Source organism: Enoplosus armatus (assembly GCF_043641665.1).
Source record: "Enoplosus armatus isolate fEnoArm2 chromosome 16 unlocalized genomic scaffold, fEnoArm2.hap1 SUPER_16_unloc_1, whole genome shotgun sequence".
NCBI classification, from domain to species: Eukaryota; Metazoa; Chordata; class Actinopteri; order Centrarchiformes; family Enoplosidae; genus Enoplosus; species Enoplosus armatus.
Window position 1 is genome coordinate 70090 of NW_027261190.1, and position 26942 is coordinate 97031.

Consider the following 26942-nt stretch of genomic DNA (forward strand, 5'->3'; position numbering starts at 1 on the left):
TTAAGTGAAGGATTGGTTTGTTAATTATGAACCTTTCGCGTGTATATATAATTAACAATTCAAATTGTAATTACAGTTTAGTGACTTGAGCAACAAGGTCTGGCAACCCGGTTGGAGGAGGCATCGTTGTGAGCCATAGACTGTTTAAAGCATATTGGGTTAAGTTAAAGGGATCTGATGAGGAACAACCTGCAACAAATGTGCTGTGTGGTTGTTGGGAATATTCACAACAACGTAAAGGACTTGGTTGGAATATTGATACAGTAGCAGTCGAATATGGTTTAAATGGGTTAGATTATGGGCTAAATATTGTGTGGGGTAATTTTCATCCCAATGTGGACTTGCCACTTGTGGAGCAGAAAAGAGAATGGACTGAAAGGAATGTGGATAACATTGGATATCAGAATCAGATTCAGAATCAGAAATACTTTATTGATCCCCAGGGGGAAATTGTACAGTACCGGTGCTCCCATTCAAGAGTAGAAAGCAGCATAAATTAGAAATGAAAGTATGTAAAAAATATAAAAATGAGAAATAGAAAATAAAAATATACACATTTACAATATTTTCAAATATGAAAAATAAAAGTAAAAAATATATACAATAGCAATGTATATGTATGTATGTGTATATATATATATATATATATATATATACATATGTACAGTGCATCCGGAAAGTATTCACGGCGCTTCACTTTTTCCACATTTTGTTATGTTACACCCTTATTCCAAAATGGATTAAATTAATTTTTTTCCTCAAAATTCTACACACAACACCCCATAATGACAATGTGAAAAAAGTTTTTTTGAAATTTTTGCAAATTTATTAAAAATAAAAAACTAAGAAATCACATGTACATAAGTATTCACAGCCTTTGCCATGAAGCTCAAAATTGAGCTCAGGTGCATCCTGTTTCCACTGATCATCCTTGAGATGTTTCTGCAGCTTAATTGGAGTCCACCTGTGGTAAATTCAGTTGATTGGACATGATTTGGAAAGGCACACACCTGTCTATATAAGGTCCCACAGTTGACAGTGCATGTCAGAGCACAAACCAAGCATGAAGTCAAAGGAATTGTCTGTAGACCTCCGAGACAGGATTGTCTCGAGGCACAAATCTGGGGAAGGTTACAGAAAAATTTCTGCTGCTTTGAAGGTCCCAATGAGCACAGTGGCCTCCATCATCCGTAAGTGGAAGAAGTTCGGAACCACCAGGACTCTTCCTAGAGCTGGCCGGCCATCTAAACTGAGTAATCGGGGGAGAAGGGCCTTAGTCAGGGAGGTGACCAAGAACCTGATGGTCACTCTGTCAGAGCTCCAGAGTTCCTCTGTGGAGAGAGGAGAACCTTCCAGAAGGACAACCATCTCTGCAGCAATCCACCAATCAGGCCTGTATGGTAGAGTGGCCAGACGGAAGCCACTCCTTAGTAAAAGGCACATAGCAGCCCACCTGGAGTTTGCCAAAAGGCACCTGAAGGACTCTCAGACCATGAGAAACAAAATTCTCTGGTCTGATGAGACAAAGATTGAACTCTTTGGTGTGAATGCCAGGCGTCACGTTTGGAGGAAACCAGGCACCGCTCATCACCAGGCCAATACCATCCCTACAGTGAAGCATGGTGGTGGCAGCATCATGCTGTGGGGATGTTTTTCAGCGGCAGGAACTGGGAGACTAGTCAGGATAGAGGGAAAGATGAATGCAGCAAAGTACAGAGACATCCTGGATGAAAACCTGCTCCAGAGCGCTCTTGACCTCAGACTGGGGCGACGGTTTATCTTTCAGCAGGACAACGACCCTAAGCACACAGCCAAGATATCAAAGGAGTGGCTTCAGGACAACTCTGTGAATGTCCTTGAGTGGCCCAGCCAGAGCCCAGACTTGAATCCGATTGAACATCTCTGGAGAGATCTGAAAATGGCTGTGCACCGACGCTTCCCATCCAACCTGATGGAGCTTGAGAGGTGCTGCAAAGAGGAATGGGTGAAACTGCCCAAAGATAGGTGTGCCAAGCTTGTGGCATCATATTCAAAAAGACTTGAGGCTGTAATTGCTGCCAAAGGTGCATCAACAAAGTATTGAGCAAAGGCTGTGAATACTTATGTACATGTGATTTCTCAGGTTTTTTATTTTTAATAAATTTGCAAAAATCTCAAATAAACTTTTTTCACGTTGTCATTATGGGGTGTTGTGTGTAGAATTTTGAGGAAAAAAATGAATTTAATCCATTTTGGTATAAGGCTGCAACATAACAAAATGTGGAAAAAGTGAAGCGCTGTGAATACTTTCCGGATGCACTGTATGTATTGCACTATTGTGTTTGACCATATATGTATTGCACTGACATTTAAGAATAAGTAATAGTGAGGTAGTATATGTAGAAGCAGGTCCAGATTTCCAGTCTGTTTCTTCTGAGTGTCTGACACTCTGAGGGAGGAGTTGAACAGTTTGATGGCCACAGGCAGGAATGATTTCCTGTGGCGCTCAGTTGTATATTTGGACTCTGGATCACTGTTACACCACAGTCATTAACGCTTTTCACGCCGTCACCCGCGCTGCATTGGGACACTCTGACCATGACATAGTCCACCTGATTCCTGCATACAGGCAGAAATTAAAACTTTCTAAGTCTGTTGCGAGAACTTCGAAGAAGTGGACCAGTGAAGCTGCAGAGGACCTGAAGGCGTGTTTGGACTGTACTGACTGGGATGTTTTCAGGACTGCTACCAACAGTCTGGATGAGTACACAGAGGTTGTGACTTCATATATCAGCTTCTGTGAGGACTGCTGCGTACCAACTCGGACCAGGGTGAGTTATAACAACGACAAACCCTGGTTCACAGAAAGACTGCGACAGCTGAGGTTGGAAAAGGAAGAGGCGTTTAAGAGTGGCAACAGAGCAGAGTTTAAGGAAGCCAAGTACAAGTTTAGCAAGGCGGTGAGGGAAGCTAAACGACTGTACTCAGAGAGACTACAAGACCAGTTCTCCTCCAACGACTCTGCTTCTGTGTGGAGGGGGCTCAGACAGATCACCAACTACAAGCCAAGAGCCTCTTCAACACCTCACTGGAGACATGCCACGTGCCAGCCTGCTTCAAGGCCTCCACCATCATCTCCGTCCCCAAAAAACCAGGGCCCACAGGATTAAATGACTACACACCCGTCGCCCTGACCTCTGTGGTCATGAAATCATTTGAACGCCTGGTTTTGTCCCACCTCAAATCCATCACCGACCCTCTGCTGGACCCCCTGCAGTTCGCCTACAGAGCCAACAGGTCTGTAGACGACGCCGTCAACTTGGCCCTACACTTCATCCTCCAGCACCTGGACTCCGCAGGATCCTATGCCAGGATCCTGTTCGTGGACTTCAGCTCTGCCTTCAACACGATCGTCCCGGCTCTTCTTCAGGACAAGCTCTCCCAGCTGAACGTGCCTGACCCCACCTGCAGGTGGATCACAGATTTCCTGTCTGACAGGAAGCAGCACGTGAAGCTGGGGAAACACGTCTCAGACTCGCGGACGATCAGCATCGGCTCCCCTCAAGGCTGTGTTCTTTCTCCTCTACTCTTCTCCCTGTACACCAACAGCTGCACCTCCAGTCACCAGTCCGTCAAGCTCCGTCAAGCTCCTGAGGGAGCTGAACATCATCTCTTCAGGACCTGTACTCCTCCAGGACCCTGAGGAGAGCAGGGAAGATCGCTGCTGACCCCTCCCACCCTGGACACCATCTGTTCGACCCCCTCCCCTCTGGCAGGAGGCTGCGGTCCATCAGGACCAAAACCTCCCACCACAAAAACAGTTTCTTCCCCTCTGCAGTCAACCTGACGAACTTACATTGACCCCCCCCCGAACACAAACACAAGTTATACGTTATATTAACGTACATCACCCCTGTCCCCCCTGCGTTACATTAACGCACCCACCCCCTACTGGACACTTTATTTTGGTCACTACACTGTTTGTTATTTATCTTATCTTATTTTTATTTTACCTTTTATATTCTACATATTTGTTGTCAAAACAATAGCACCTTCAGACCACGGCAAATTCCTTGTAATGTATGTTACTTAGTAATAAACAGTTTCTGATTCTGATATGCATCTTGTCACGACTGAGCAAGGCAAAAAATGAACCCACACACACGACTCAAACAAAGTACAAATATATAATAAAGAGTATTTATTTATAACAAAATATGAAGCTTGACAAAGCAAGAGATATCTACAAAGTTAACAACAGAAAATCACTCCCAAAAAGTGGAGGAACAAAACTAGGAAAAACAAGACAGTAAAGTGAACAAATTAACAAGAACACTGAAACAACTCACACAGGGACTAACAGGAAATCTTGACATGGAATTACCGCTGGTTATCATGGCACTGAGGACAAGACAAACTGCCACAAGACAAAGGGAGACGCAGACTATTTAAACATGAGGTGAGTGAACACAGGTGGAAACAATCAGGGGGACTGACAATCACAAAGGCGGGAAACACGAGGGCAGGAAGTAAAATGTTCTGAAACGAGAGGGCACACAATACTACAAAATAAAACAGGAAATGACAAGACAACATGACTAAACGAGACAAAAACGGTAACTTAACGTAAATGACGAGACATGACACATCCTGCCAAAAGTGTTTTAACAGAATGCTGGGAACATAATGAGACAAAAGTTTTGGGTGGATTGGTGATGCAAAGGCCATCAATTACAGTACAGCCCCACAGTTTCAATTTCTTCCATTCTTCCCTGGTTGTTCTCCTTGCCAAGTATAGACCTCAATATACAGCAGCAATTGAAGGACAAGTCAAAGCAACTTTCAGTATGCCGCAAAGTTTGATCAGCATTTTTCAGACTCTGTGTTCATATTCACAGATGGCTCCAAAGATCCTGTTACAGGGTGTGCAGGTGCAGCAGCTTATATCCGAGTGACTGAATCATATATTAGGAAAAGAGTGTCAGACCACTTGTCAGTATATACCTCAGAGCTATTGGCAATATTATTGGCCTTGCAGTGGATAGAAGAGAAGGAAATAAATAACACTGTTATTGCATCTGACAGCTTTGCAGCACTAACAAGCATGAGATCTGGCAGATCATCATTTAGGACAGATATTCTTAATGAAATATTTCTTTTCAATTCAATTCAATTCAATTTTATTTATATAGCGCCAAATCACAACAAAAGTCATCTCATGACACTTTACAAATAGAGCAGGTCTAGACCGACTCTTTATAATGTTATTACAGGAAGACTTCCGGATGTGCTTTGCCGTGTGAAGACGTGTGTGCGGAGGCTCCGTGTAAAAGTAGTCAAAAATATTAATATCGCCATATTTGTATCATTTTGGGGGGGCTGGACGAATAAGATTCTGTTTTGGGAGTGAACGAGTGCGTTCTCAGTGCAGTTTACGACCGAAAATGACCTCCAGATCGACTCGAACGGGCGGAGAAAAGCCGCCGGTGGTTAGCAACTTGACCTCCTCGGCTAGCAAGGGTGATATTAGCCTAACACGTGCCGACGACATGCCTCAGTGGGCTAAGGATATGATGTCCGAGATTAAAAACGGCAACGTTGAGAATACGAAATACAGGGAGGAGACAAAGACCGAGATCGTGAGGTGCAAAGAAGAAGTAGAGAAAGGAAGGAAAGAGACGAAGGCCGAGATGGAAAAATGGGCTAGGAGCGTGGAAGAGAATGCTAAAGCTCAGTTTGAGTTGCTACGTGGGGAGGTGAGGCTGATTAGCGATCATACTAGCAGTTTGGCTAATAGGATGGACGAACGGAAAAAAGAGGTGGATGAAATATTGAATGGTCAGTCTGACAGCATAACCAACATTGAGACAAAACTGAAAGAAATGGAGAAGGAGGTACTGAAGCTGAGGGGACGGAGTGAAGACCTCGAGGCACGATCACGACGCAACAACATACGTGTCGTGGGGGTAAGAGAAGGGGCCGAGACGGGCAAAAAGCCGTCAGACTTTATGGCGGGCTTGCTGAAAGACAAGTTGGGACTAGCAGTAACACCGACGCTTGATCGAGCACACCGGACACTCGGCGCGAGACGAGACGGGAACGGAGTTCCGCCGAGAGCGTTCGTCGTGAGATGTCACTACTTTACAGAGAAAGAGGAGATAATGAAGAAGGCGAGAGAAATGGAGAGAACACCGGAGGGTCGGAGCGGACAGATTCACATCTTCCCGGACTACACCCAGGAGGTAAACAGTAAGAGAGCAGCCTTCAAAGAAGCAAGAAGCCTCCTGCGGGCCTGCACGGGGATCAGATATGGGCTGCGTTACCCGGCAACCCTGGTGATTACGCCAGAAGGAGGGCAAACGAAAATCTTCGAGAGCCCAAAAGACGCCGTGGATTACATCAAGAAGAAACTGAACCCTGGGTGAAGCATATAGACTGGTTTCAGCTTGGCTAAGTAGAAATGTACACATGCTTACACTGTTGAAATGGGATGACTACTGCAAGCAGGATTTTGTTGACTAGATTTGACAATATTGACAAAGAAATATTTGTTTCAGTGTGTATTTAAGTGGGGATATGCACATGCACTCACATATATTGCTGGGTGTATGTATATATATATATATATATATATATATATTTTTTTTTTTTTTTCTTTGTATATAGATATATAATTCTCATCCCATCCTAGGAGCTACGGTTGCCCTGTCATATTATTGTTTTGTCTTATTCAAGGTTTAAGAATTGATTTTTCCCCCTTGGCTATTGTTGCCTACTGCCTATGGTATTGCCTTTTATTTCTATTTTTAATATTTTACATTATTTAGGATCTTGCTCTTGAGAGCTCCCTCTGTTTGTTTTTCCCATGAGGTGATTAAGTCAAAGGGGTGATGTTATACTTTTAAGGTTAGGGGGTGATATACACGGAGCCGCACACGGTAGGCTTGGTGTGTAGGAGGATGATGGACCGGTTGGCCACGAGAGAGCTCGTTAAAGAGCACTGTGTTAGCGTTCATATATGTAATGTGTTATGTGTTAGCTGTGTCTGTGTGTGTGACACCCCCCCCTCCCTCCCCAGACCCTCTCCTTTTAACCTTTTTGTTTTTGCTGCCAAATCTTCAAGGTGTGATCCGGAAAGTGGGTATCATAGGGGTGCAATGGTGATTCCGGGCTGCGGACTCCTGACATGGCACCAAACATGGATGCGAGCAGAATGGACACAAAATTGATGAGCTGGAACGTAAGGGCGATCAATAAGCCGGCTAAACGGAGTAAGATATTTTCGCATTTGAGAGACCAGGGAGCGGAGATAGTTTACTTACAGGAGACGCATTTGTTGAACAAGGACCACCTCAAGCTTTGTAGGGGGGGATTCAATCAGATTTATCACTCAAATTTCAATAGTAAGAGTCGAGGAGTGGCCATCCTTATACACAGGAATGTACAATTCGTAGAAACAACTACTATAAAAGATAAACATGGTCGATATGTTATTGTGGTTGGAAAATTATTCAATATGCCAGTGGTGTTGGCAAACATATACGCACCCAATTGGGATAATGTTCAATTTTTTAAGGACTTATTCTCATTACTGCCTAATTTGGACGCTCATAATCTGATTCTAGGGGGAGACCTAAACTGTGTCCTAGACTCAACCTTGGACCGCTCTAGCCCAACATCCAATGTATTAAGTAAATCAGCACAATGCATTAACTCTTTTTGTAAAGCATATGGTGTGTTTGATCCATGGAGATTCATAAACCCAACCTCCAGACAGTACTCCTTTTACTCCCCACCACATCAAACATATACTAGAATTGACTATTTCTTATTAGATAATAAACTGACTTCTATAGTAACAGATGTAGAATACACTGGTATAGTAATATCTGATCACAGCCCGGTCATGTTGAAACTTCACTTTCCTGAGAATACGCCACCTCAGAGAATGTGGCGCCTTAATAGCAGGCTATTGGCAGATGATGATTTTACAAAATTCATAAACTCGCAAATAGTCTTTTTCTTAGAACTTAATGATACCCCTGATATAAGTAATGGCACTCTGTGGGAATCCTTAAAAGCTTATTTACGAGGACAAATAATTTCATACAGTGCTGGTGAAAGGAAGAGAAAGATGAAACGTACCACGGAATTAATAAAAGCAATAAAAGAAGTTGACCTGGCAAATTCTATGACTCCCTCTGAGGAGCTACATAGAAAGCGGATTTTGCTCCAAACTGAATATGATGTCTTGATAAGTCAATGTGAGGAGGATCTATATCTTAGGTCAAGACAGGATCTCTATGAGCATGGTGAGCGTGCGGGTAAGCTCCTGAGCTACCAGTTGAAGCAATCAGCAGCTGCTGGCAGGATAGTACAGATAGGAGATAACCTGGGAAACAAAATTATAGATCAGAAGGGTATTAACGACCAATTTAAATCTTTTTATAAGGATCTGTATACTTCAGAAACAGATGACAAGGAACGAGTGAAAAATTTTTTTGAAAATCTGGAAATACCATCCCTAGATGACGCAGATAGGGATAGATTAGAGGGACCCATGACGGCTAGGGAGATAGAGAATGCGATTCGGAATATGAAGACAGGCAAAGCGCCGGGCCCTGATGGGTTCCCAAGTGAGTTTTATAAAACATTCGCTTCTAAACTGATACCCCTGCTTTGTGGAGTATATAGGGAGGTCCTTGATAAAAAAGCTTTGCCTCAAACAATGTCACAGGCTTTGATCTCTGTACTCCTTAAGAAAAATAAAGACCCACTTAAATGTGAATCATACCGCCCAGTGAGTCTACTTGGCTGTGATTATAAGATATTGGCCAAAATATTGGCGGCTAGGATTGAGCTTGTTATAAGTAAAATAATTCATCCTGACCAGACAGGGTTTGTTGCTGGTAGACAACTTTCCAGTAATCTCCGTCGCTTGTTTAATGTGATATACACTGCTGAAGATAACATTGAGCCTGAGATTGTGATCTCCCTGGATGCCCACAAAGCCTTTGATAGAATAGAGTATTTCTATCTGTTCACGGCCCTCGAGAGATTCGGATTCGGTCCTAAATTTCGCTCGTGGATTGAGATAATTTATGCGAACCCCCAGGCTATGGTAAGAACAAACAATATAATATCTGAACCTTTTCCTCTGTTTCGGGGGACAAGGCAGGGTTGCCCCTTGTCGCCCATGCTCTTTGATGTGGCAATTGAGCCCCTCGCAATAATGCTGAGGCATGCTGCTGAGCTCGGGGGAATACACAGGGGCACGCAAATTCATAAGTTGTCTTTATACGCTGATGACCTCCTCCTCTTCCTGTCGAATCCTGTCACGAACATCCCGGTAGCTCTTGGTATTATCGAAGACTATGGGAGGGTGTCGGGTTATAAAATTAACCTGGGAAAAAGTGTCCTTTTCCCAATTAATAAACAGGCGAGGAAACTTTCATTCCAGGCCTATCCCTTTACAACAAATAAGGATAAGTTTACCTATTTAGGTATCAATGTAACAAGGAGGTATAAAGATTTATTTAATCATAATTTTAAAGTAACATTGGATACGGCAAAATTAGATATGGAAAGGTGGTCATCCCTCCCCCTATCATTAGCAGGGAAGATAAATTCTGTTAAAATGAACATAATGCCACGGTTCCTCTATTTATTCCAGACGGTACCAATTTTCATACCGAAGTCATTTTTTAAAGAACTGAATAAATGTACATCCACCTTTATCTGGGAAAAAAAAGTCCCCCGGATAAGAAGGGAGTTCCTTGAGAGACAGAGGGAAGAGGGAGGCCTGGCCCTACCAAATTATATGCACTATTATTGGGCTGCTAATATACATAAGGTGTTGTTTTGGGTCTCAAAGTTGGATGACGATGAAACTCCAGTGTGGGTACATATGGAAAGATATGCATCTAGCCCGGTGTCCCTATGCTCCCTGGTCTGCGCTCCTCTGCCCTTAAGCAAACACCTTTACACAAACAACCCTGTTGTATGTGACTCTATCAAAATCTGGGTCCAATTCAGAACACATTTTAAAAATAGAAACGCCCTCCTGTCTGCTCCCGTCTATGGCAATCACTTATTCTCCCCGGCCCTTGGGGGAACAGCATTTAGGGAATGGTATAGAGCTGGGGTGGAATGCGTCAAAAATCTTTTTAAAGGTGGTGTTTTCATGTCTGCTGCTCAGTTGGAGAAGGAATATGGAATCCCCTCAAAGACGAATTACTTAAGATATTTTCAGGTTCGAGATTTTGTGAAAAAGACATTCGCCTCATCCCTTGAGTTGCCGCGGAGTGGATGGATAGATGGGCTGCTAGACATGAATCCAACTCTTAAAGGGACGGTTTCCACGCTCTATGTGAGCATCCAGAAGGTGGCTTCCCCATCCCTTGATATCTTACAAAGGAAGTGGGAGGAAGAGTTAGAATTGGACATATCAGATGTTGACTGGAGACGGGCAGTGGAACTAATACACTCTTCTTCTGTATGTGTTAGACATGGATTGATACAGTTTAAGGTCTTACACAGACTTCATTTCTCAAGGGACAAACTGGCAAGAATGTATCAGGGGGCTGATCCGACTTGCCCTAGATGTAAACAGGTGCCAGCCAATATAGGTCATATGTTCTGGTCCTGTCCCAAGCTGAAAGAGTTCTGGGCCAGAATTTTTAGAACTTTCTCGTCAATCTATAACAAAGATATAGAGCCCGGCCCTCTGACAGCCATCTTTGGTGTGACACCAAGGGAAGCGCCACTAACAATCTCTCAAAGGAAAACAATAGCATTCTCTTCATTGCTGGCTAGGAGATTGATCCTACTTAACTGGATAAAGGCGACACCGCCATCCCATAAACGATGGGTAGAAGAGGTGATGGCACACCTTAAATTAGAACATATTAGATTCACCTTGCAGGGCAACACTAAGAAGTACTCTACGGTCTGGCAGCCTTTTATTTCCTACTTTGAACATGAGTTCTAATTAGCCCCAACATAGATGGCAGCTTTTGACCCCCCCCCCCTCCTTCCCTTCCCTTCCCACATGGGTGATGGGTATGTCTGATGTCTGATATTAGTATGGTATGTCTTGTTACTGTTTTGTCTGTGGTTTAGACCTGTATTTGAGATGTATGTTTTGAGTCCTGCTGTCTTTTTTTTAATTTATTTTTTTATTTTATTTTATTTTATTTTTTTTATTTTATTTATTTTTTTTTTTTGAATGGGATGTTTGTTGTTTGAACAGAAAATTCAATAAAAACACTTTGATAATAATAATAATATAATGTTATTACAGAGACCCAACAGTTCCCACCATGAGCAAGCACTTTGGCGACAATGGCAAGGAAAAACTTCCTTTTAAGAGGCAGAAACCTCAAGCAGAACCAGACTCTAGGTGGGCGGTCATCTGCTTTGACCGGTTGGGTTTGAGAAAGAGAGAGAGAGGGAGAGAGAGAGAGACATAGAGAGGGAGGGAGAAAGAGAGAGGGGGAGAGACAGACAGACAGACAGAAAGAGACAGAGAGAGAGATAGACATAAAGACACAGATAGACAGACCGACAGACGGACTAGCAGTAGAAATAGCAGCTATAATTATAATAATAATGGAAATATGACTGATGATAGTAGTTACAGCTGTAATAATAGCTGTAATAATAGCACAGTAGATCAAAATGATTATCTGATATTAGCTTGTTTACTAATACAGCTTTAGATGACAGAGATCTGATATTTAACAGTCCACACTTAATTTTCCTATTGTTTTGTCCTATAGCAGTGGTGGTCTTAATTTTTATTAGGTTTTTATTAATGACTGCTCTCCTGTTTAATTTTGATTGAATTAATTTAAGTGGTCGGGGGGGAGACACAGTCATTATGGGGTTTTGGGTGGGTAACTGCTCTAATGGAAGCGCAGAGAAGCGTGTAGGACTGCGACTCTGCATCCTGGTCTGGACTCTGGGTTGTCACGGTTTTGGTTCACTAATAAAGTCGGTCAGATTTCTAGATATGAGAGCCGCTCCATCCAAAGTGGGATGAATGCCGTCTCTCCTCATCAGACCAGGTCTCCTCCAGAAAGTCCGCCAATTATCTACGAAGCCCACATCGTTTGCTGGACACCACCTCGACAGCCAGCGGTTGAATGATGACATGCGGCTAAACATGTCATCACTGGTCAAATTGGGAAGGGGCCCAGAGAAAACTACGGAGTCCGACATAGTTTTTGCAAACGAACACACCGACTCCACGTTAATTTTAGTGACCTCCGATTGGCGTAACCGGGAGTCATTACCGCCGACGTGAATAACAATCTTACTGTATTTACGCTTATCCATGCATGCTAACAAGTACAACCTCATAGCCGTTAGCATGACTGTAGCCCGGTCTTGCTAAAACATCCTGTTTCCTTTCATATTAGATATCCAGAAATGTATTGATTGCTGACTTGTGCACTGTCAAGAAATCATCATGTACTGAGAATGTCTTTTGCAGCAAAACACTTTGATATTCTATGTGTCATTGTTATTTCTCCTCAGGTTGTATTCCATGGCCATGTTTTGAGTTGCTAGGAGAAGGAGACCCTAAAATCTGTCAGCACTATGTCCAAGCACCAAATGATGTGAAGATTGAGTTTGTACATGAGCCAAACCCCAAATATGACACAATGGTTGTCTCCTGGAAGCCCAGTTACTATGGTATGTTGATACAGATTGACAACGAAATACTCTCATCCTATATTCTAAAGCCAATTTCTGTATGCGGTTGTGATAAGGATACATAGCATGTCTTTAAATTGGGGCGAAAGTCATACAGTTGTTTGGTCAGTTTTTAAGACTGTAGCCAGTTTTGAAATTAAAATACCATGTCAGGCAGGAGTTACGTCCCCCAAATAATTTGTCATATCAGGGTTTGACATAAAGAAGATTTACTTCAGGTGACATACAGTGAATTATTTTTGAAAGGCGAAAATTATGCCTTGCATTATGAGAATGCTTCTAAGTACAGGTATGAGAGACAGCTCGTTGAATTATTCCAGGCTTTGACAGGTGACAGTATAACAGACTTTCTTGTTAAAAGTTTAATTGAGCATGCACTGAACTGGTGTAACACAAGCAGCACACACATGCATTTGACTTTGGAGTTTGTATGCAACTTAGATGATGGCTTGCCGAGTCCGTGACACTGACTTCACGCTGTCCTTTTGTGTTTGCTGCAGGCATCGCCTTCCTGCGAGGCTTTCAGGTGTCCCTCCAGGCTTTGGGAGGGTCTGGTGTTGCCTGTCAGCTCTTTCTCTTCCACCGTAACCTCTCCATCCCGGCTTCACATGCTCAAAGGGTAGGAAGGGCCCCGCTCGCTTTGGTCTGTGCTTCTTTTTCTGCCTAGAATGCCACTTTTAACGCAAATTCTTGTTAAAAGCAGTTCTCAACAACAAACAACTAAGCAATACTTTGAATATAAATACATTTACATTTTGATTACAGATTATTTCATCAGGGAGTGGATCTTAAATCTTTCCCACCCCAAAGACCAAAGACTTTCCCCTGGGAAGACACACCAGCAGCCAGTATCTTTTAGCTTCTGGACATACTCTCACATTATGACCTGGTGTTTATGAAATTATGTTATATTTTGGGTGGGATAACAGTGACATCATCCTTCAGAAAAACTGAAAATATGCCCTTATGATTTTATCAAGCTCATCAAGATCATTCAAAAGCTGTAATTATCACACGAGAGGCAACGTCACAGGAAGTCTGTTATTTAGCCTTTTGTTATGAGAATGTCCTGAAGGACTATGACACCATACACCATTGGACATGCTCACAACGGTGGGAACTCCACATGCATACATTTAAACCACATTAACACTTAATCCAATGAAAGGAACACACATTACTGTGTTTGACTTGGTAAACGATGAAAACGGTGAGGTTTCTAATAACCCTTATTTTGATAACTATAGGTTGTATGGGGCTGATTTTGTTTTTGAAACAAATCATTTTTGCTCAACCCTGTGTACACAACTCATCTGTCTAATTTTATATGTAATCTGCCAGTTTCAAAGAAGAGATATTTGCGTCACTATGTCCCACGACGATGCATTTTATGTCTGACATATTAGAAACAGATTAGTGCAATTTGCCCATTACTAGGCAACAAGTTGCTATCCACCTGCTTCATTTCGGTTTCTGTAATCAGAATCAGAATCAGAATCAGAAACTGTTTATTGCCAAGTAACATACATTACAAGGAATTTGCTGTGGTCTGAAGGTGCTATTGTTTTGATAACAAATAAGTAGAATATAAAAGCTAAAATAAGAATAAGAATAAAAATAAAAATAAAAAATAAGATAAGATAAATAACAACAGTGCAGTGACCAGAATAAAGTAAAGTGTCCAGATAAAGTGTCCAGTAGGGGGTGGGTGCGTTAATGTAACGCAGTGGGGACAGGGGTGATGTACGTTAATATAACGTATATTGTGTTAATTGTTTTACATGTAAAAACTATGTCCTATAGCATCCCTGGCTGAATGATGGTCTAACTCTTCACAAAACCTTTATAGATGACACACAGTGCTGTAGCTCCAAAACTGTGGGAACCATGAAGGTTGAAAAGCACTATATATGTGAGACCATTTGAGTCCATTTACTTTAACATCCTGATGGAATATGTCACAATAGCTTTACAATTTTCCTTGGATTATATGCTTTAGATTGAAAATGAATTAGCATTACTATCATTTATACTCAAATACCACTTTTTAACCCTTTTAACTCAACTTAATGACAATCTCTAATGGAGTCCTATAGGTGAGCATTTGAACTCACCTATAGAATATGTATATGAAATATGTATTCGCATAAAGCATTGGAAAATAGCACAAATCACACATGAAATGCAGCTTTAATCTAGCATTACTTCACTAAAGCATGCTTCACCTTACATACAAGCTTTATAATTTAACTAACAGAACCAATAATAACACAGCTTTAAGAACAGACTCATGAAATCAACAGATTATTTAAGTATTCTGGACCATACCAAAGGTCATTAACACATCCATACATGTCCTTGAGGCGTCATCATACAATAAAGAAAAGTGTGAAATTGTTAAAGTGTAGCAAGTGTTAAACCAACAAGTGACTTTTAAGAACTGCAATGCATAAACACCATATTGTTGCCTATGAAAGACAGGGATCATGTTTTAAAAAACGTGATATCTATTTAATGGTAAATGTTTCATGAAAGAACCACAAGTTAGTACCAGAGCTACAGGCTGCAATGACCACTCTGTACTAGTATTCTGGTACTCTGGGAGGCAAATCTGACCATAACCAAGTCCAAGTCTCATATCCAAATCTGCATATGCTCAAATCAAATCATCCTACAAAAAAGTAAGTAAAAAGTTCAAATTCAATCAAAAACACACAACGTCACATCACATAAAATGGCAACTCGACTCAACAATTCTTTGGGGAAAGTGTTGATAAACATATGTCAGCTGGGATTGGCTGTAGCCCCCCTGTGACTCTCAAGGATAAGTGGGTATAGCAAATAGATGGATGAATATATATAATATATAACAGCAATATATATGAGACTTTGTATGAGAAAGCCGTTCTATTTAACCACTAATAAAGAATATGTCAAAAACTCTTATCTCAGCTTATCAGATAAGTGTGCAGTGTGTTTGAAGTCATAATTGCCACTGAATTCTGCAGGTGTACAAGTCAGACCCTTTCCCCGGCCTCTCCCTTGGGTCCCAGTATGCTGTTACCGTCATGGCTCTGCCAGTGCCTGAGGAGTGGGAGAGGTTCTACCACAGCAAGATCTTTTCCACACGCTGTAAGACTACTTTAAGCTCTAGACTAGATATTATCTCATAAAGCACACACACACACACACACACAGTTTCAGTGAACTTTGTGGTTGCTTCAGGGTAACCTTCAAAATCTAAATCCCTCCTTCTCTTGGCTTATTTACTGTACATATAATGACATCTCCTGCTCTGTCCCCAGAAAGCTCTCTGCTCTCTAAACTTTGCCCTTTTCATCATATATCTTTCAGTAAGACTATTGTCAAAACAATGGTGAATTTATAGTAATATGCGCTGGTTTTGCAGCATGTGCAGAGAAGAACGGTCTTGAGCAGTGCAAAAAAGGTGAGAATTTCTCATAGTTCCCAAATAAAGTCTGGTATAACAATAAATGTTTTCCTTCTTCGGTAATGCTTCAATTTACAGGTCCACAAATTTCATGGAAAGTAGGTGATAATTAGCAAGTTACGTATTTGAAATTTCTTTGAAATTATCCCCAAATTACCCCTAAATGTGTCCAAAATTACTGCAAAATTATTTAAGAATTATATTGTGCTCTTTCCTAATAAGCAGTTGCGGTTCGATTTTTCACAAAAGTTAAACTTGCTGAAAATCTATCAATCCATGAATAAATGCTGCAGCTCTTCAATAACCAAGAAATTCCTGCGTTTTGCTTCCCAGCTGTTGGGTAAAAGTGAAGGGGGTTAGCCCTGAAGTCGATCTGCCCAGGAGGAAAACAAAGTCTTCCCTGTGCTACCGACAAGGGTCTGGAAGCTAGCACAGGAGCTTTGGCCCTGCAGGAGGAGAAGGTTTTCAAGTCCGGGGTGGGGGGACCCAGTGGGGGAGTGGCGCCGGAATGGGCACCAGAACCGGAGACAGATGAGATGGCAACGGAACAGGGTTTAGCTAGTAGGAACTATCTAGATATCAGTTAACTTCGTATTACTTTCCTTGAAATGTATGTATGCATGTAATTATCACCTACTTATCATGAAATTTGCGGACCTGTAAAATGAAGCGTTACCGTTTCTTCTTATGATCAGCTTGACATCATGTCAATATTTTATGGTCTGGTTGTAGACTGGTATCCCAAATATATTGAGGTCCAACATGAAGGGACTGCCATCATAGTGACCTTTAACCTGGCTCCCCCGAACCTGGGCATCAGAAGCTACTTCTCACTGTGTTACGCAAACGGCATAATGAAATACACAGACATAACACCTGTGAGTTGTTTCAACTTCTGCAGCTTTATATTTTGCCAATGCCTTGCTTCTATTATGTGTATTACGGAACTATTTGATAATTAAGTGAACTGAATACTTGTATTTAATTTCCTTAGAATTCCACCAACAACAAAACTCATCACAGCTATCAGCTGAATGGCCTTCAAGAAGGAACCAATTACACTTGTGAGGTAAAATAAAAGTGGATTATAACTATTCTATCCTTAACACTGATTGCATAATATATAAAACTACAACTGTTTTCAACCTAATCTCAGGGGCTTTGTGTTTAATAAATTATATTGAAATACCAGTCTCAAAAAATATGTATTATATGGACTATCTATATATTTTATGCATTAATTTTCAACCATCGGCATTTAGCATTTAGCCAGATATTTCCCCTCAAGAGCTGGTGGAGAGCAAAACAGAGATAAAAGGAGAGTGAATATTGGACTTGCATTCATCATCACAACCCCAAATTAATGCTAATGTTGCTCCATGTCTTCTGGATAAATAGGCTGTTAGCCAACACAGTCGATATATCAACTTTATAAGGTGATGTGTCAGTGTTTTGTTTACAGCTTGTTGCGCTGCCCCCAAGTGGCCCCCAAAAGAAGTTTATTTTGTCAATCTACAAGGTCAAGAATGAACTGTCATGCTCAACATTTCTTGTTTCACAGATTGCAGCTAACGAAGTGGATGCAGTGAGGAAAACATTCAGTGTTCAAGTCATGCACATTCAAAAAGGTGGGGGAGGTTGTTTTATTGCTGCTGATCCACACAATCACTATGCATCATAGTAGGTGCTATGCAAACCTCTCTTTTCATTTTGTTGTGGAGATATAAGTGATATAATATTTAAGTGTCTGTTGGACCATGAATACAGTCTGTGTATATTTAATACATGTGTGATCAATCCCATCAGTCTTTCATCCCTTTAAGTAATACTTTGGAATTTGGGGAAATATTCTTATTATGCTTCCAGTCTTTATGCTAAACTAAAATAATCTACTCCCAGCTCTAGCTCCATAATTAGCACACAGGCATGACAGTGGTATCAATCATCTCATTTTAACTCTCGGCAGTAATTAGTAACGCATTTTCCAAAATGTCAAACTACTTCTTTAAGGTCTGTCACTGAATTATCATGTAATCACAACTCCCCACTCCTCAGAAGGTGCCTTGCAACTCTCTGTCACTCTCTCCTGGGCTTTGATGCTTCCACTGGGCCTGGCTGTGGTAGCCATACTTGTAGTCTTACTGGCTGCTCTCACCAGGAGGAGGCCCAAGCTGCAGATGAAGAAACTTGACATAAAACCAGGTGCGAAGACAAACCAAATACTTCATGTAAAATCACTGCTTGCATTTCATGAAAGCTAATCAAAATAAGTCATGATAATAATCCATTTTACACCATTTGACAGAGAACCTTTCTTGTACCTCTGTTCTGTCTTTTCCATTACTGGCATGATGTGAAATACAACCAGATTTCTTATTTTCATCCATTCAGATGTTATCAAGCAGCATCAAGAAAGCGGGACTCAGGAGGAAGTGATGGCATTGCCCAGAAACAGGCTGACCCCTCCTCGTCTTCTGATTTGCTACAGCAGTTATGATGGGCCCGCTCATGTCAAAGCTGTCATGCAGTTAGGGGCCTTCATACAACAACACATGGCCACTCAGGTAGTGGACATGACATGTCGTGGCTCTAATGCCTTTTCCTACAGGTGTGCTGATTCAGTGGAATCGGACAGGCAGAAACAAATTATGAATACATCCATCCATTCATTTTCTACTGCTTATCCGGGGCCGGGCACGCGGTGGCAGCAGGCTAACCAAGGTGGTCCAGACATCCCTCTCCCTAGCAATGTTTTCTAGGGAGATCTCGAGGCGTTCCCAGGCCAGATGAGATATGTAATCCCTCCAACGTGTTCTGGGTCTAACCCGGGGTCTCCTACCAGTTGGACATGTCCAGAAATCCTCCAAAGGAAGGCGCTCAGGATTCATCCTGATCAGATGCCCGAACCACCTCAACTGGCTCCTTTCGATGCAAAGGAGCAGCGGCTCTACTCCGAGCTCCCTTCGGATCCCTTTTGAGGTCCTCCCCCTATCTCTAAGGCTGACCCCAGCCACCTTGATGAGGAAACTCATTTCGGTCGCTTGTATACCCAATCTCATTCTTTCGGTCCTTACCCAAAGCTCATGACCATAGCTAGGGGTTGGAAGGTAGATCGAGTGGTAAATCAAAAGCTTTGCCTTCCGGCTTAGCTCCCTCTTCACCACAACAGTTCAATACAACACCTGCATTAGTGCTGACACCGCATCAATCCGCTGGTCGATCTCACGCTCTATTTTACTCTCACTCGTGAACAAGACCCCGAGATACTTGAACTCCCTGCTTGAGGCAGTAACTCAGATTGCTCAGGCAGGGAGCAATCCACCTTTTTCCAGGAGAGAACCATGTCCTCGGACTTGGAGATGCTGACTCTCATCACGACCACTTTGCACTCGGCTGCAAACCGCCCCAGTGCATGCTGTGGGTCACAATCTGATGAAGCCAACAGAGCCACATCATCTGCAGAGAGCAGAGAAGCAATTCTGAAGTCCCCAAACCAAACACTCTCCTCTCCCGGCTGTGCCTTGAGATCCTGTCCATGAATATCACAAACAGAATCTGTGACAAGGGACACCCATCGAAAACGTATTTGACTTTTGTGCAGAATATACAGATACAGCTTGCACTATATATATATATATATACAGTATATATATATATATATATATATACACATATACATATAAGGACCAGGTGGCTTGTAGCAACGGCCCCGATGACCCCATACTCCCACAGTACCCCTCACAGGACCCCCCGGGGACACGGTCATAAGCCTTCTCCAAGTCCACAAAACACATGTAGACTGGATGGGAAACCCCACCCCCCACCCCAGTAAGCCCCCAAGGGTCCACTGTCCACAAGGCTAGGACGGAAATACAAAAAAGGATAACTGTCATCTTACAAAGCTAATTATTATATTGACAATTTCTGTGTTTCAATCTTTTCTTTAATATGAAATAGGGGTGTGTAAAATGTGTTATTAGAACACTTTGTCGTGACAGTGTTCTCCTTTGTTCTTCCCAGGTGTGCTTGGACCTGTGGGACTCTCTGAGCGTGGCTGAGGAGGGCAGTATGGCCTGGCACTGCCGTCAGATCCGGGAGAGCGACTTTATCTTGGTGATCTGTTCTTGGGGCTTCAATCGCAGACCTAAGCCAGAGCCAGAGGGTGACAACAAAGATGAGGCAGACAGAGGGCTGGACTTTGGGTCCAACGCCTTCAGCTCTGATGTAGCCATCAGACTTGTCGGAGAGGAGGTGGGACGAGCCAAAGCCAGGGGCCAGGACATGTCCAAATACATGGCGGCCATTTTTGAGTACTCTGAGGAAACAGACATTCCCACTGAGCTGAGGCTGGTATCTCACTACACGCTGACAAGTGACTTACCGCTGCTCTTCTCCCACCTCCATGGAGTGGCTCTGCATAGGCCGGGGGGTTACCTGAAGATAAACTACATCTCAGAGGAGGGCTTTTCTAAGTCACCAGCCGGAGCAGCTCTGCAGTTAGCAATCTACGAGGCTGGGATGGCAATGAGGGCAAAAAGGTATCACTCTGTGGAGGGAGGGAACTAAACACTAAAAAAAGCAATCCGATACGCCCTAACTTAATGGTGGTCCTCAGCCCAGTATAGGAGAATAGTTGGCTTACATAGCCAGACCTATCTCCACACTTCGGAGAAAGGTCTAGCTCAACCCATTATCATTCTGGGACAGGAGAAAAAAACGCTCTGGCTTGTTTGTATTTCTTTAAACCAATCACAATCGTCTTGGACAGCGCTAAGCCCAGGATGCAGTGACTGTGCCCTTGCAAAACGGTAACACGCAGACTGAAATAGTTGGCCAATGGCAGTCTTATCCCAACAGCCTACATCCGGTGAGTCAGACTACCTGAAGATAGACACTGATGATGGCCACAAACTTAACGGTTCCCTTAAATAATTGACCAACTAATCACCTCTGCCTCAGTTGTGCTGCAATGGCAGCAGCAGTGCACTTTGACCTCTAAAATGTGTTAACATGGTATATGTGTGTGTGTGTGTGTGTGTACAGGAAGGATTTGTTAAAAGAACGTCCAGTAATGTGTGTAATGGTCAAAAAAGCTATCTTAGTCTTACAAAAGACATTTTCTGTTTGTTTTCTTGCAGTGTCATGTGAAGTTATTATGAAATGAAAAACTTGTAATACAAGCATTGTACATAAATAAACAATTAATCTCATACGCGAGTTATTGAAGTTATCGTTTGAGAATGTTTGCCTTGAAGTACATACTGAACATTGTATACATGTATGTTTACAGTCATGCTTATAGTTTATGTATACATGTGCATATCTCATATATTCAAGAATGGATTAATAGGTCCCATCATTTGTAATGTTATGCTGATGTAAGGTGACGTGGATAAATGTGAGTTGTCTTGCATTTTGTGTTGTATTTTTGTGAAATTTAGATTTTCTTTTATGCATCTAATCATCTAATAAAATAAGATTAAAACAAGTTTTCTTTGGCTCATCAAATATGTCATATATGGCTTATTCATGACATTTGTGTATGACTGAATGGGAGGTATTGTCGATGCTGTAGGTTGCCAGGCTGCAGAAAAACCTCTATCTGTCTAGAATAATTTTGGTAATCAACCATGTCTGAATACAGTTGATTAGATGCCATTTTAGTTTTTAAGTGAAGGATTGGTTTGTTAATTATGAACCTTTCGCGTGTATATATAATTAACAATTCAAATTGTAATTACAGTTTAGTGACTTGAGCAACAAGGTCTGGCAACCCGGTTGGAGGAGGCATCGTTGTGAGCCATAGACTGTTTAAAGCATATTGGGTTAAGTTAAAGGGATCTGATGAGGAACAACCTGCAACAAATGTGCTGTGTGGTTGTTGGGAATATTCACAACAACGTAAAGGACTTGGTTGGAATATTGATACAGTAGCAGTCGAATATGGTTTAAATGGGTTAGATTATGGGCTAAATATTGTGTGGGGTAATTTTCATCCCAATGTGGACTTGCCACTTGTGGAGCAGAAAAGAGAATGGACTGAAAGGAATGTGGATAACATTGGATATCAGAATCAGATTCAGAATCAGAAATACTTTATTGATCCCCAGGGGGAAATTGTACAGTACCGGTGCTCCCATTCAAGAGTAGAAAGCAGCATAAATTAGAAATGAAAGTATGTAAAAAATATAAAAATGAGAAATAGAAAATAAAAATATACACATTTACAATATTTTCAAATATGAAAAATAATAGCAATAGCAATGTATATGTATGTATGTGTATATATATATATATATATATATATATATATACATATGTACAGTGCATCCGGAAAGTATTCACGGCGCTTCACTTTTTCCACATTTTGTTATGTTACACCCTTATTCCAAAATGGATTAAATTAATTTTTTTCCTCAAAATTCTACACACAACACCCCATAATGACAATGTGAAAAAAGTTTTTTTGAAATTTTTGCAAATTTATTAAAAATAAAAAACTAAGAAATCACATGTACATAAGTATTCACAGCCTTTGCCATGAAGCTCAAAATTGAGCTCAGGTGCATCCTGTTTCCACTGATCATCCTTGAGATGTTTCTGCAGCTTAATTGGAGTCCACCTGTGGTAAATTCAGTTGATTGGACATGATTTGGAAAGGCACACACCTGTCTATATAAGGTCCCACAGTTGACAGTGCATGTCAGAGCACAAACCAAGCATGAAGTCAAAGGAATTGTCTGTAGACCTCCGAGACAGGATTGTCTCGAGGCACAAATCTGGGGAAGGTTACAGAAAAATTTCTGCTGCTTTGAAGGTCCCAATGAGCACAGTGGCCTCCATCATCCGTAAGTGGAAGAAGTTCGGAACCACCAGGACTCTTCCTAGAGCTGGCCGGCCATCTAAACTGAGTAATCGGGGGAGAAGGGCCTTAGTCAGGGAGGTGACCAAGAACCTGATGGTCACTCTGTCAGAGCTCCAGAGTTCCTCTGTGGAGAGAGGAGAACCTTCCAGAAGGACAACCATCTCTGCAGCAATCCACCAATCAGGCCTGTATGGTAGAGTGGCCAGACGGAAGCCACTCCTTAGTAAAAGGCACATAGCAGCCCACCTGGAGTTTGCCAAAAGGCACCTGAAGGACTCTCAGACCATGAGAAACAAAATTCTCTGGTCTGATGAGACAAAGATTGAACTCTTTGGTGTGAATGCCAGGCGTCACGTTTGGAGGAAACCAGGCACCGCTCATCACCAGGCCAATACCATCCCTACAGTGAAGCATGGTGGTGGCAGCATCATGCTGTGGGGATGTTTTTCAGCGGCAGGAACTGGGAGACTAGTCAGGATAGAGGGAAAGATGAATGCAGCAAAGTACAGAGACATCCTGGATGAAAACCTGCTCCAGAGCGCTCTTGACCTCAGACTGGGGCGACGGTTTATCTTTCAGCAGGACAACGACCCTAAGCACACAGCCAAGATATCAAAGGAGTGGCTTCAGGACAACTCTGTGAATGTCCTTGAGTGGCCCAGCCAGAGCCCAGACTTGAATCCGATTGAACATCTCTGGAGAGATCTGAAAATGGCTGTGCACCGACGCTTCCCATCCAACCTGATGGAGCTTGAGAGGTGCTGCAAAGAGGAATGGGTGAAACTGCCCAAAGATAGGTGTGCCAAGCTTGTGGCATCATATTCAAAAAGACTTGAGGCTGTAATTGCTGCCAAAGGTGCATCAACAAAGTATTGAGCAAAGGCTGTGAATACTTATGTACATGTGATTTCTCAGGTTTTTTATTTTTAATAAATTTGCAAAAATCTCAAATAAACTTTTTTCACGTTGTCATTATGGGGTGTTGTGTGTAGAATTTTGAGGAAAAAAATGAATTTAATCCATTTTGGTATAAGGCTGCAACATAACAAAATGTGGAAAAAGTGAAGCGCTGTGAATACTTTCCGGATGCACTGTATGTATTGCACTATTGTGTTTGACCATATATGTATTGCACTGACATTTAAGAATAAGTAATAGTGAGGTAGTATATGTAGAAGCAGGTCCAGATTTCCAGTCTGTTTCTTCTGAGTGTCTGACACTCTGAGGGAGGAGTTGAACAGTTTGATGGCCACAGGCAGGAATGATTTCCTGTGGCGCTCAGTTGTATATTTGGACTCTGGATCACTGTTACACCACAGTCATTAACGCTTTTCACGCCGTCACCCGCGCTGCATTGGGACACTCTGACCATGACATAGTCCACCTGATTCCTGCATACAGGCAGAAATTAAAACTTTCTAAGTCTGTTGCGAGAACTTCGAAGAAGTGGACCAGTGAAGCTGCAGAGGACCTGAAGGCGTGTTTGGACTGTACTGACTGGGATGTTTTCAGGACTGCTACCAACAGTCTGGATGAGTACACAGAGGTTGTGACTTCATATATCAGCTTCTGTGAGGACTGCTGCGTACCAACTCGGACCAGGGTGAGTTATAACAACGACAAACCCTGGTTCACAGAAAGACTGCGACAGCTGAGGTTGGAAAAGGAAGAGGCGTTTAAGAGTGGCAACAGAGCAGAGTTTAAGGAAGCCAAGTACAAGTTTAGCAAGGCGGTGAGGGAAGCTAAACGACTGTACTCAGAGAGACTACAAGACCAGTTCTCCTCCAACGACTCTGCTTCTGTGTGGAGGGGGCTCAGACAGATCACCAACTACAAGCCAAGAGCCTCTTCAACACCTCACTGGAGACATGCCACGTGCCAGCCTGCTTCAAGGCCTCCACCATCATCTCCGTCCCCAAAAAACCAGGGCCCACAGGATTAAATGACTACACACCCGTCGCCCTGACCTCTGTGGTCATGAAATCATTTGAACGCCTGGTTTTGTCCCACCTCAAATCCATCACCGACCCTCTGCTGGACCCCCTGCAGTTCGCCTACAGAGCCAACAGGTCTGTAGACGACGCCGTCAACTTGGCCCTACACTTCATCCTCCAGCACCTGGACTCCGCAGGATCCTATGCCAGGATCCTGTTCGTGGACTTCAGCTCTGCCTTCAACACGATCGTCCCGGCTCTTCTTCAGGACAAGCTCTCCCAGCTGAACGTGCCTGACCCCACCTGCAGGTGGATCACAGATTTCCTGTCTGACAGGAAGCAGCACGTGAAGCTGGGGAAACACGTCTCAGACTCGCGGACGATCAGCATCGGCTCCCCTCAAGGCTGTGTTCTTTCTCCTCTACTCTTCTCCCTGTACACCAACAGCTGCACCTCCAGTCACCAGTCCGTCAAGCTCCGTCAAGCTCCTGAGGGAGCTGAACATCATCTCTTCAGGACCTGTACTCCTCCAGGACCCTGAGGAGAGCAGGGAAGATCGCTGCTGACCCCTCCCACCCTGGACACCATCTGTTCGACCCCCTCCCCTCTGGCAGGAGGCTGCGGTCCATCAAGACCAAAACCTCCCACCACAAAAACAGTTTCTTCCCCTCTGCAGTCAACCTGACGAACTTACATTGACCCCCCCCCGAACACAAACACAAGTTATACGTTATATTAACGTACATCACCCCTGTCCCCCCTGCGTTACATTAACGCACCCACCCCCTACTGGACACTTTATTTTGGTCACTACACTGTTTGTTATTTATCTTATCTTATTTTTATTTTACCTTTTATATTCTACATATTTGTTGTCAAAACAATAGCACCTTCAGACCACGGCAAATTCCTTGTAATGTATGTTACTTAGTAATAAACAGTTTCTGATTCTGATATGCATCTTGTCACGACTGAGCAAGGCAAAAAATGAACCCACACACACGACTCAAACAAAGTACAAATATATAATAAAGAGTATTTATTTATAACAAAATATGAAGCTTGACAAAGCAAGAGATATCTACAAAGTTAACAACAGAAAATCACTCCCAAAAAGTGGAGGAACAAAACTAGGAAAAACAAGACAGTAAAGTGAACAAATTAACAAGAACACTGAAACAACTCACACAGGGACTAACAGGAAATCTTGACATGGAATTACCGCTGGTTATCATGGCACTGAGGACAAGACAAACTGCCACAAGACAAAGGGAGACGCAGACTATTTAAACATGAGGTGAGTGAACACAGGTGGAAACAATCAGGGGGACTGACAATCACAAAGGCGGGAAACACGAGGGCAGGAAGTAAAATGTTCTGAAACGAGAGGGCACACAATACTACAAAATAAAACAGGAAATGACAAGACAACATGACTAAACGAGACAAAAACGGTAACTTAACGTAAATGACGAGACATGACACATCCTGCCAAAAGTGTTTTAACAGAATGCTGGGAACATAATGAGACAAAAGTTTTGGGTGGATTGGTGATGCAAAGGCCATCAATTACAGTACAGCCCCACAGTTTCAATTTCTTCCATTCTTCCCTGGTTGTTCTCCTTGCCAAGTATAGACCTCAATATACAGCAGCAATTGAAGGACAAGTCAAAGCAACTTTCAGTATGCCGCAAAGTTTGATCAGCATTTTTCAGACTCTGTGTTCATATTCACAGATGGCTCCAAAGATCCTGTTACAGGGTGTGCAGGTGCAGCAGCTTATATCCGAGTGACTGAATCATATATTAGGAAAAGAGTGTCAGACCACTTGTCAGTATATACCTCAGAGCTATTGGCAATATTATTGGCCTTGCAGTGGATAGAAGAGAAGGAAATAAATAACACTGTTATTGCATCTGACAGCTTTGCAGCACTAACAAGCATGAGATCTGGCAGATCATCATTTAGGACAGATATTCTTAATGAAATATTT

The 26942-nt window shown here is 42.5% G+C and overlaps 1 protein-coding gene across 1 annotated transcript; it reads left to right on the forward strand.

Moving 5' to 3' along the window:
* Nucleotides 1-5987: 5987 nt before the first annotated feature.
* LOC139307131 (interleukin-17 receptor D-like) lies at nt 5988-20716 on the forward strand. Its single transcript, XM_070931014.1, has 11 exons — nt 5988-6228; nt 12520-12678; nt 13200-13318; nt 15708-15831; nt 16109-16147; nt 16883-17028; nt 17145-17219; nt 17712-17778; nt 18209-18352; nt 18542-18714; nt 20171-20716. The coding sequence occupies exons 1-11, from the start codon at nt 5988-5990 to the stop codon at nt 20714-20716; spliced, it is 1833 nt and encodes a 610-aa protein (XP_070787115.1).
* Nucleotides 20717-26942: the final 6226 nt, after the last annotated feature.